Source organism: Primulina huaijiensis, chromosome 13 (genome assembly GCF_012295235.1).
Source record: "Primulina huaijiensis isolate GDHJ02 chromosome 13, ASM1229523v2, whole genome shotgun sequence".
Taxonomy (NCBI): domain Eukaryota; kingdom Viridiplantae; phylum Streptophyta; class Magnoliopsida; order Lamiales; family Gesneriaceae; genus Primulina; species Primulina huaijiensis.
Window position 1 is genome coordinate 14,355,106 of NC_133318.1, and position 12,321 is coordinate 14,367,426.

At 35.0% G+C, this 12,321-nt stretch overlaps 1 protein-coding gene across 1 annotated transcript; it reads left to right on the top strand.

The window, feature by feature from the left end:
• The first annotated feature begins 9,251 nt into the window (after positions 1-9,251).
• On the top strand, positions 9,252-11,193 carry LOC140991248 (uncharacterized). The gene is made up of 2 exons (XM_073461184.1): positions 9,252-10,308; positions 10,952-11,193. Exons 1-2 carry the CDS (start codon positions 9,720-9,722, stop codon positions 11,191-11,193), a joined length of 831 nt encoding a protein of 276 aa, XP_073317285.1. The 5' UTR covers positions 9,252-9,719.
• Positions 11,194-12,321: the final 1,128 nt, after the last annotated feature.

The window sequence follows — 12,321 nt, forward strand, 5'->3', positions numbered from 1 at the left end:
TTGATTTTTATGCTGGATATCAGTTTGGGCTGCGATCAGTTGGGCTAATGATTTCAGTTTCTGCTCGAATTCGGTTGTGATGTTTTTATCAAACACCAAAACTAAATGTTCTAACAATATCAATGTCAAAACTAATAAATAAAAAAATAGACGTGACACTAATTCATTTGGATAATTAATTTTTACCAAAACAACTTTTTTGAATGTGTCTCACGTCTTTTTTCCTAGTAAATGTAAAAATGAAAGTAAAAATAAGAACATATGTAATTTTAACGTAATTCGGTCCAACCGACCTATATCCACAGGGCTCACCAATCTATCAAACAAATACACTAAATATAAACAATTACATTCATACAATTCAAACATAATTTTGATCCACTTCTAGCAAAAGAAAAACATCATACAATGTGACTATAAACAACCTAATTTTTGTTCATTGGTACATGAATCCTTATCATGAGAATATCTGCTGAAAAGAATCTTGTGATGCCCTTCCTCATTGTATACGTTCTCTTCTCTAAAAGTTTTCAAACCTTTTTCACATATCCTCTTCAAATGCTTTTCATTTTGTATCACTATAAAACCAGTATTAGCCTTTGAAAAACATCTCATGGAAGCTTAAGGAATAAAGATTACATGCCATATTTCGGTGGTGATATATAAAGATCAAATGCAGATTGAATCCGAATTTCTTGTAAAAATAACTTCTCTTATATCAGAAAATTGGAGATTTTTTTAGTGAAAATAGAGATTTGTTTCTCCCTTAACATAAATGTCAATAGATATAGAAGGGAAGAGGTGCCCACTTTCCCTCTAATAAAAGCTGATGCGTCTGTTTAATTCCACATTATGTATGATATTGCAAACCACCCATTCAAAGTTTACATGTCACTAAGGAAAATGTCACTTCAACAATTATGGTTGAAATTAGCTAAAAAAAGATCAAATGTCTAAATAATGTAGAGATATAGGATATAAATCAAATATAACAAAGATATCGGACAAAAAAATTAGACAAAAACTTGTGTGAGACGGTCTCACGGGTCGTATTTGTGAGACGGATCTCTTATTTGGGTCATCCATGAAAAAGTATTACTTTTTATGCTAAGAGTATTACTTTTTGTTGTGAATATGGGTAGGGTTGACCCGTCTCACAGATTAAGATCCGTGAGACGGTCTTCATATGAGACCAACTCAAAAAATTATAAACTTATAAGAGAAATTTATCAATTTTTCCATTTCTTCAAGTGGAACATAATAAAGGTCGGGAGTACATTGTACATTTGCATGCCTATTGTAACGATTCAGCTGCCAAATTTACTTCTCTTCCTTAGGGGCCCAATGCAAATTAAGGGCATTGTTTACTTGATTTCTTGGTTAAACACCTATCTGATTTGTTCTTTTCGATGATATGTATGATCCAAAAGAGGGACACTGGTGGATGCAATTTGGAAACGACTTTGTGTTAAGGTATTGGCCATCTTTCTTGTTTTCGTACTTGGCAGACAGTGCATCCATGATCGAATGGGGCGGCGAGATTGTAAATTCTGAACCCAATGGACAACACACGACAGCTCAAATGGGCAGTGGCCATTTCCCAGAAGAAGGATTTGGAAAATCAAGCTACTTCAGAAACATACATGTAGTGGATAGCTCCAACAATCTTAAATCTCCCAAAGGTCTTGGCACCTTTACTGAACAATCCAACTGTTACGATGTCCAAACCGGGAGTAATGGAGATTGGGGACATTACTTTTATTATGGAGGCCCTGGTAGAAATCTTAATTGCCCGTTAAAAAAGCTAAAAAGTCATAAAAAGGAAAAAAGAAAAAGAAAAAGAAACGAGAAATCTCCCTCGGATTGAAAATCTAAGCTAGTTGGCACTTGTAATGTGTAATTTCCCAGTCCTCTGTCTATGCATAAGCCGGGAAATTCGATCTTACAGATGAGGTAGTTTTGACCAATTCTATATGAAATCCACATAATATATGTAGGTTTTACGTCAAAATCATTTATGGTCAAATCTGAGTTATTCCTTGCAATGGAGGTACTACCTTCCATGTAAGGTCGAAGGCCCTGCATAAACCCTTGATATATTCTCTCTTGCCCTCCATCTATCCAATTTTCTTAGGTTAATTGCTTGGTAAATGTGAGTTTTGCACTTTGTTTTTTCTTTCAAAAATTATCCAGTGGAGGGAGGAACTGGTCAAGTTTCTTGAAAACTGGAAAGAAACAGGCCTGTCTTTGTCATTTTCTCAGTATTTTATTACTATTTTATTATACTCCTCCATGAAGTGTACTTTGTTACTCAACTCAAATTAATGGGTTGTGCTAAAATTTTATCCAACATAAAATAAAAATCATTTATAGAAAAGAGCGTCAAAATCGTCAAAATCGTCAAAATCCAATTTTTGGAAATGATAAATTAGATGTGGGTTTATTTCTCAGATGGTATGGGGACTCTCAATGTGATATGTTCAATTATAAATATGTGATTCCATTTGGATGTGATGTGCATGTGATAGGAAAAACTACTTTATCGAAGCATCACTTTTCTGGAAAGAGCCCTTCAATTACCCCACCACCACACCCCTCAATTATCAATGTCTTTTTCTCACATGATAATATTATGGACATTCTCCCACCACTTCATTATTGTGGAGCATTTAAAGTACTTTTAAGATTAGACATTTGGATTCCTCCATCAACGGAAGTTTGCAAAGTTGATTCCATCTTTTGGGTTCCACTTAAATGTTGTTTAGCTTCCAACTCCAAATTAAACAAAAATAATAGGAATATATCTTGTTAGTTGTTATTTTTGGTAGGCTTAATTTTTGAAATTATTATGACAAGAAAATTTAAAATTTTGGTTTGAAAATTTTTGACATAAAGAGATAATTGAGGGAAATATTTTGTTGTATATATCTTGTGATAGTCGAAGATATTATGAAAATATAGAAATATATTATCTTGATTGACATGAAAAGATATGATGTAAGATTTGAAAAGATAATGTATATCTTGGATATGATGAGGTCTTCTAAAAAAATGAGTGTTCATTCATTTTGAAGATTGTTAAATGTGACCATGTGTGGTCGAGAGAGGCCGTGAGCTTTAAATGTTGTATTATTCTATGAGAGTATCGGTTCTTGTGAACGAATTTTTGTGAAGAAAAATGAAATTGTATTATGTGTTGCGAGATTTGTTGATACACGCTACTGACATTTCCAACTTATTATTCTATTTTGAGAGATTTTCAATTGCTTGTGGTACACATATATTCTGAGTGTAAGGATTGATGGAGTGTTTAGAAAGGAGTTGAATAAACACTCCAAAATTTTTCTTTTCTACTATTGAAAAAGTGAATCAGACCTTTTGTGAGGTCAAAAGCTAATCCCGTTCAAATGATAAAGCGCAGTAGACTATTATAAGTGAGGAAATAGTCCACAACACTTGAGTGAAACAATAAAGCAGTAGATAATACAATAAATCAAGGCTTGTTTCTGGAAGTTCGAAGGACTAGCCCTTCTTCTGTTTCAATAAGGCATCACTAAAAAACTTTGACAAGTACAATCTTGTACAAACCCAATTCAGTAAGACTTATCTTCGCGTACTCAAACTTTTAGTATTACTGTAACAGCCCGACCTTCTATTATGTTATTGTTTATGATGTATTCTATGGTTTGGTGTTTAAGAAATATGATTAATAGATATTTAATATGGTGTGATGGAAGAGATATTGAGGATTGGTTATTGTTTATGGTTATGGTTATGTTTATTTGAAATGGTAAAAGTATAGTTATTGTTTTGATGTTATGTTTATGGTTAGTGTTGCTTATGGAAATGGATTGTTGTGATGGTTTAATGGATAAATTGAGGATGTATTGGGATGCTAATTTTATTGGTATTGAATGGTATTGGAAAATATTGGATTTAAAGTTGTGTTGGGGTGTATTTTGGTGCAGGGGACAGCGCCACAGCGTTGCCTCGCTGCTAGGCGCTGGCCTAGAGCTGTAGCATTGCTGGGCAGCTCCGCGGCGCTGTTGTAAACACGTTTTTGGTGGATTTGAAGGCTTTTAATCCACTTTCTAGACTATTCTTTTCACTTCTAATTTCTTCTTTTTCCTTGGATCGTTCCTAGCTCTTTTCCCTTCAAGATTTACTCTCCTTCATTCTTTACTCCAATTGCAAGGATTATAGTTGATTTTTAGTGTCTCCTATCTTAGACTTCAAGCTACAAGGTAAAAAATTTTATATTCTTGGAGGTGGCAGGGTTTGAAGTAATGAAGGGTTAATTTGAATTATTGTTTCCTTGGATTAATGGTAATGATTTATGGATATTATTGTGATTATTGTTGTAGGAATCATTCAAAGAACATCATAGCAACCAAAGTGATTGTGGGTTGTAAGTAGAAGCTTCCTTTCAAATGTTCACATGATTTATATATGTATCAAGTCATGTTATTGTTAATTAGCTCCTTTCATTGGCATACAATTGATAGGTATATTGTTATATACTCATTGTTCAAAGATTACAATTGAATTGATTGACAAAAGAGCTAGTAATTCTTTGTTCCTACCAAGTGTTTGTTAAAATGTCCCAATTAATTTTCCTATAATTAAAGCCAAAGAATGATAGTATTCATGCATGTCATTAGCCAATCTCATAATTATGAGTATATCTCACAGTTTTGATATATTTATATACCAAAGAGATACTATTCACAGGTCACAGGTCATAGAACTATCATTTCCTTTCCGTTAATTGTGCCATGTTATACCATCTTTATTGCCTTGATTATGTATTGTTCATTGAAGATGGTATTACTCTATTTTCATTGTCATTGCCATAGCCATGTTTCAAGCCAAGCCATGTATATGTACTTGTTATGTATAGCTTTCTACTTAATGAGTTTTATCTCATTTCAGTTAATGTCATGTGATGCAGGTGATAAAAAAGATTGAAGCGGATTGTTCGAGGAAGAAGAAGTCATATGGCTATGGAAAGGAAAAACTTTTGTTTATGTCACTCTTATTTTTGGTGTAGTGAACATGGGAAAATTTTTAATAGACATGTATTATGGTAAATGGAACTAAAGTGTAGTGGCATTTGGATATTTTGTAAATGGTTATGTATCATTAGTAGAAAATGTTTATAATCAAATGTTATATGGTTCATTTTCCTTTTCAATGTTAAGGCTTTCGCGTGTGTCATTTCTTTTAAATGTTATTGTCATGGGAATGGGGTGTTACAATTACAATTCAAAACTTAATAAAATCTGGTTATGGGAAAAACTCTTTCCACATGTTACAAATACTTCACACTTTACGGTTGATGATAAAAGAATGAGTGTAAAAAATAATAAAACAAGTGATATTCTGAATCAGATAAAAACTTTAATCGTGTGCTGGATTTTCAGATATTGAATATATGAAGAGCTTGAGTATGAGAGTGATTGAAAAAATTTTTTTTGATATAGTGATCGATATATCACTTGCTATTCATGAATCGATCGAAAATCCTTATATATCACTTCTTCAACGTGGATAAGAACAACTCTATTGTCAGTTGAGAGTACCTGAATAGATTTTAGACTTATTATTTGTTTTGTACCCAAATATGGTAGCAATAGTAAGTTTCACTAAAGGGAATTTAATTAAGTGTACTACTGATTTAAAACAATTACAATAAATATAAATAATCTCTGAACAAAGCGGTTATAAGAATTGTCATAATCTAACTTGTCATCATAAAAGACAATCAATATGACTATTACTTCTGGTTTCTAATAATAAGGGCTACTGTTTCTTTTGGTTAAGTACCACGGAAATGTAAGCATGCGGAAGTCTTCTATTATTTTATTCTTAGGATGTGTTCTGCTTTTCTTAAGTTATAAAAGAGTTCTGATTTTTCTTAAGTAATTCGAATCACCAATATTAAGATATTCCTAACAATTTTCTCCTTTATGGTGATGAAAAAACCCAGAAGACTAATAAACCAGACAAGAACGAAGATCATCAAATTAGATAACATTACGACTGAAATAAGAGCAATTGTTAGTCAAAATCAGTTAATAAAATAAGGCATAAAAACAAGTTCTGATTCTACTATCTACTCTTCAACAAAATTGATTTCTTAGATCTCATCACTTTCATTCAGATGTATCACTCAGGACCTGTTGCTTGGTTTTGCTCTTTCCCTAGCATCTAGTTCTATTCTTTCCCTAGCATATTCTTCTCCCTTTTTGGTAGTAAAGTGTAAGTTCCAAAATTAAGATGACGTAACCCAACTGCATGCAAATCTAGGAATTATGAAAAATGGCTAATTAATTTATTTTAATTGCTTAATTGATTATGTGACATGCATGATTATAGGTTAAATAGGATTTTTTTTTATCATTCTGCATAAAACTATATTTTTAAATATTATTCAAGATGCGATCGAGGAACGGAGACCGAGGGCTGAAAAACGTAAAATGTTTTTATTAAATAATTATTTAAAATATGGTTGATGGTTTTTCATATTTTTGAAAATAAAGGTTTCGATGTGATTTTATACGCCGAGACGTAATTTTTATTGGTGTAGGTTTTTCAACAAAAACACGAACTTTTTTGGCAACCCGGCTATTAAATTCACGAACTTATTTAAACAAAACTATTTTTTAGTATTTTAATTAAATACTAATGGGCCTAATTATACCCTTAATAGGCCTAAGCCTTATTAGTTGATTTAAGGAGTATTTAAAGTGCAAAACTCACCCCCAAACCCTCATTGTTCACGTCCACACTCAGATTTGCACACTCTCACAATTCTCTCCATCAAAACACAGGACACACACATCTTAGTTTGAAGAGAGGAAGTCGAAGTTTTCAAGGGAACACAAGCCTAGGCCCTCCTCGTCAAAGTTCTTCGCATCGTCAACGTATAATCGTGCGTTTAAAGCACAAAGACACGCCATACATCTCTTTTTCTCGTCTATCACATCGTATTATTGTTTTAAATTATGTGGGTATGAAAAACATTGTATTCTTGTTAATATTTTCGTAATATTGCACATACATGTATTAAAATTATGATTTTTTTTTATCCAAATCATGTTTTATGTTGTTCAAGAGGCTGCCATGATTAGGATATGATCAAGCCTTGTTTCTAAATGAGTTAAGGGTCCTAGAACACCATCCAAAACGCAGCACAACATGAAACAACAAGCTGGAACCAAATCGGGCATAGAATGATCATAGGGCTCGGTTTTCAGGTATAGGTGGGTGGCTTGGTCACGGCTTGGGGCCATGGCTCGGCCAGGGGCTGGTTGAGTCGAGGGAAGAGTCCTAGCCATGCTAGGACTCGAGTTGAGGGGGCAGGTAGGAGTCCTAGCTAGGACTCCTACCCAAGAGGTCCAAGTAGCGTCACATGGGTTCAGTGGCTTGCGTAGGAGACATGGCTCGGTATGGGGACTTCGAGCTGGGCTAGGGTGCGTCCTTAGGGTCCTAGGTGAGGGTAAAATAGGCTGGTTCAAGGGTGGCTCTGTCAGCTAGGGTCCTATGCACCAAAACGTAGAGTCCATGCATTAGTGAAGTTCTCGGTCGTTGCTGGCACCTGCTGGTGTGGCTTCAGTTCAAGCCTGGGGGGCTGGTCCGTGGGTTCCAAGGGTCCAGGAGGGTGTCCTAAGTGATTGGTCAGGGTCTGGTCCAGCATGGCTCGAGGGTGGCTCGAGGAAATCGGGACATGGTTCGTGTGGGACTTTCAAGGGTCAAGTTAGGGTTTTCCCTTGCTAATTAAATCAAAACACGGCTCACGGGGGTTGAGTCGTGGTCCACGAGGGCTAAAATATTATAAATAATCTAAGTTTTAAATATGAGAATTTTATATTAAAGTTTGGGATTTTTCGGGATTAAAACGTCGTAAAACGATTAATTAAAAAGTCTATTATTTAAGTTAAATAAAATTATGGAAAAATTCATTTAAGCTCAAATAATTATTTGGGACCTGTTAAAGTCAATGAAATTAAGAAAAAGTCAAAAACGTAAAATTTTACGTCTAGGGATAAAACTGTAATTTTACACCCGAAAAATTAGTAAATGTCATGGCAGTGCTCTGAATTCTGTTTTATATGCTATTATGATCATTTTAAATGTTTAAGAATTTTTATATGCTAAAATGGTCATGTTAAAGGTTTATGAAATTTTATGATTTATTCATGGAAATTATGACGTAACGATAAAGTTAAAAGACATGTTGCATGCTTGTTTTTAAAAAGAAAAAGGATATTAAATGCATGATTTTTATAAAGTGATGAAAATATGAAACGTTGAAGGAAATGAATGAATTNAAAAAAAAATGTTTATGATCATGATAAAAGGATACATGTTATGAAATGAGGAAAACGAAAATGTTGAGGCTTATGTTATGCATGTCATGAAAATTTTATTTTTACGTAAAAGTATTTTCACTGTTGCTTGTGATTTTTTACGCATTATTTGTTATAAAGATTATGGTGTGTTGAGTCTTTAGACTCACTAGGTGTGATGGATGCAGGTGAGTTTTATGGAGGTTTTGATGGTTGACCTGACTGGACTGAAGATGCACATGACCCGAGGACCAGCGCTTTTACTTTTATGCAATTATGATTTACGTTTATGATTAAGTTAAAGATTTTTAAGATTATTTAGTTATGCTTTTGAGAGATTTTTTAGAGGTTTAATATGGGCTATACTTTTCAAATTTATTGTTTTTTAGGTTTGGTATAACATTTGATGATTTCATGTTTGGACTATTTCCTTTGGATTTTCAAATATTAGTTGTTTGATTTATTATTTTAAAATGATGCAAAATATTTTATAAAAATATTTGTATTTATGGTTAAGGGTTCAGCCGATTTCATAGTTTAAAAAAAAATTCTAGTACTTTTAAAGCAATAAGAATGGCAGACGTTTCAGTTGGTATCAGAGCAAAGGTTTCTGTAAAAGGTTGTGCCACCATCAGCGCCGAAAAAATCAGTCGTCAAGCCTCAATTTGTAAGTTTTACATGCTTTATATGATTCATTAAGATGTTACCTGCATGATGACATGAATAACATGTTTACGATACATGTTACTAGCTTTTTTGAGTATATATGCTTTGCATGCTCAAATTGCTAAATGAATAAAGATATGTCACATGATTAGAAAATTTAGATTTAAATGCATGTTGGTTACGTTAGAATTTGGAAAACGTTCAGATAAAATGCCTCCTAGACGTGCCCTTGTTAATGAGAATCAAGCCGAGAACAGTGTGAACCATCAAGGGAATGCACCACCACCACCACCTCCTCCAAGGGATGCTGCTAGTCGTGCGTTAGAGGGGATGGCTCGTTTCTTCGAGCAACAGTTACAGCAGTAGCAGTTGTAGCAGCAGTTACAGCAGGCACCTAGGCCACAACATGACATATATGATCAGTTCCGGAGGCTAGGGCCGAATGAATTTTCTGGCACCACTGATCCCTTTGCTGCTGAGAGTTGGATTCGTTCACTCGAGGTACACTTTCGTTATCTGAATGTGGTGGATACTGACCGTGTGAGGTGTGCCACTTACCTGTTTAGGGATGAGGCTTCTTTATGGTGTGAAGGAGCCGAGCATGGTGTTAATATTGCTACTATTACATGGGCTCATTTCAAGGAGATATTCTATGAGAAATATTTTACTGCTGATGTTAGAGGGCGACTGAAGAGGGAGTTTATGAGCCTCCGTCAGGGAGACTTGTCTGTTGCTGAGTTTGTGAAGAAATCTGATAGGGGTTGTCACTTTGTACCCCTTATAGGGAAGGATCTTGCGGAGAAGCTTAGACACTTCATGGATGGTCTACGACCTAAATTACGAAATAATGTCATGATGATGGATCCTCTGGATTACGCTACTGCTACTACTTGTGCATTGCAGTCTGAGCAATCTTTGAGGGACATAGAGTTTGAAATGCAACGCAAGAGGCAACAACACCATAATAACAATCAGCCAAACAAGAAACCATATACAGAGGGTCCTCCTAGACCTCAAGGGCCTCAAAAGCCCCAGGGTCAAATCAAAAAGCAAGGACAGCAAAAGCCACCAAATCCTGTAGCACCAAAGCCTGCTGAGAGGCAACCATGCAAGGAGTGCAATCGCTTACATCTTGGCAAATGCCAATGTGGGACATTCAAGTGTTTCTACTACAAGGAGAATGAGCACAAGGCTGCTGATTGCCCGAAAAGGAAAGCACCTACAGTGGGACGAGCTTATGTGATGAATGCTGAAGAAGCCGAGGAGGAGGCAGACACTACGCTTATCACGGGTAACCTAGTCATTTAACATTTTTGTATTGGTCCTATTTGCATGAAATGTTAAATTGGTTATTAGAATTGAATTTGGACCAAGTTTATCCTAGTGGAAATTAGGTTGCATGTTCTACTTAGTTGGACTTAAGATATGATTTTGGGAACCATAGAAATTGGTATTGAATTTTGTGCCTTATTTTAGGTAAAGGATGAAATAAATCCAAATAAAAGTTTTAGAACCAAAATTAAAGAAAAATCATAATTAAGGGTTGTAAGGGGTTTCGAACTTTTGAAGGGTTCTAAGTGCAATTTTAGAAATTTTGAGGACTAAAAATATAATAATCGAAAATTTAGGGACCTAAATGCAATTAACCAAAAGTTAAGGGACCAAAAAGCAATTTCTGAATTCTTAAGGGCCAAAAATGTAATTTTGAAATTTAAGAGACTAAAATATAAATCTTCGAAAATTTAAGGATCAAATTGTAAATAATCGAAAATTTGGATACTAAAATGCAAATTTCGAAAGATTGAAGGGCTAAAATGCAATTTTTCAAGAAATGCTTAAGTTCAACACGCAATATTCACATAACTTTGGGAAATTAACGATAGAAATTCATTAAGCTTCAACACAAAAAGATTTAAAAGACGTTTTCACCGCAGGGAGGATTATCATTCAAAGGGTAGCTACCCATGCACTGCAAGATTCAAGAGCTACACATTCATTCGTATTTGAAACCTTCATCAAAAGACTGAATATTACTCCTCAAGATATGGGTTTGGGTTTCAAAGTTTCTATTTCTTCTGGTGATCAAATGCTCACGTCTAAAATTGTCAAGAATCTGGAGCTTCGTTTATTCAAAGATATGGTTCGGACAAATCTTATTGTGCTTCCTATGCCTTAATTTGATATTATACTTGGGATGAATTGGTTATCAGCGACTGGAGCTTCGATTGATTTTCTTCAGAGAACAATGTCTATTCGACTGCCTAGTGGTAAATCTTTTGTCTTTGAGGCGGCGAGAAACAAGCAAATGTCGTACATTATCTCTTGTCTATGTGCGATGAAGCTTATTAAACATGGATGCCAAGCTTTTCTAGCATGTGTCACTACCTCACATGCTCCCATCAGTCAGAAATTGGAGGATGTGGATATTGTCAGAGATTTTCCTTGCGTCTTTCCCGAAGATGTTTCTAGTGTTCCACCCAATCGTGAAGTAGAATTCTCTATTGAGCTAATTTCGGGCACCGTTCTTATATCTAAAGCACCGTATCGTCTAACACCCGCTGAAATAAAAGAATTAAAAGATCAAATACAAGAATTGCTAGACAAGGGTTTTATTCGCCCTAGTTATTCTCCATGGGGCGCACCGGTATTATTTGTGAAGAAGAAGGATGTTAGTATGCGTCTTTGCATTGATTATCGAGAGCTTAATAGGGTCACTATCAAGAATAAGTATCCACTGCCAAAAATTGAAGATTTATTTGATCAGTTGCAAGGAGCATCGATATTCTCTAAGATTGATCTTCGATCTGGGTACCATCAGTTGAAAGTGAAAGAGTCGGATGTTCACAAGACGTCATTTCGTACTAGATATAGGCACTACGAGTTTATGGTCTTGCCATTCGGTCTGACTAATACGCCAGCGATCTTCATGGATCTCATGAATCGCGTATTTCAGTCGTATCTGGATCAGTTTATTATAGTCTTCATTGATGATATATTGATCTATTCGAAGAATAAAGAGGAGCATAGTCGTCATTTAAGGATAGCACTGCAAGTACTGCAAGACAGAAAGCTTTATGCAAAATTCAGCAAGTGCGAGTTTTGGCTTGATAGAGTGGCTTTCTTAGGCCACATCATTTCTAGTGATGGCGTTGAAGTTGATCCGAGTAAAGTGGAGGCAGTTAAAGAATGGCTAGTACCTAAGAGTGTTATCGAGATTCGCAGTTTCTTGAGACTAGCTGGCTATTATCGCAAGTTTATTCAGGGGTTCTCATCCATAGCGGTGCCTATGACCGCCTTGACAAAG

Excerpts from the sequence above, each read along its gene's own strand:
- LOC140991248 (XM_073461184.1), top strand. The coding sequence starts at position 9,720 with ATGAGCCTCCGTCAGGGAGACTTGTCTGTTGCTGAGTTTGTGAAGAAA. Across the intron at positions 10,309-10,951 it reads AGACACTACGCTTATCACGG|GGAGGATTATCATTCAAAGG; the intron begins GTAACCTAGTCA and ends TTTTCACCGCAG.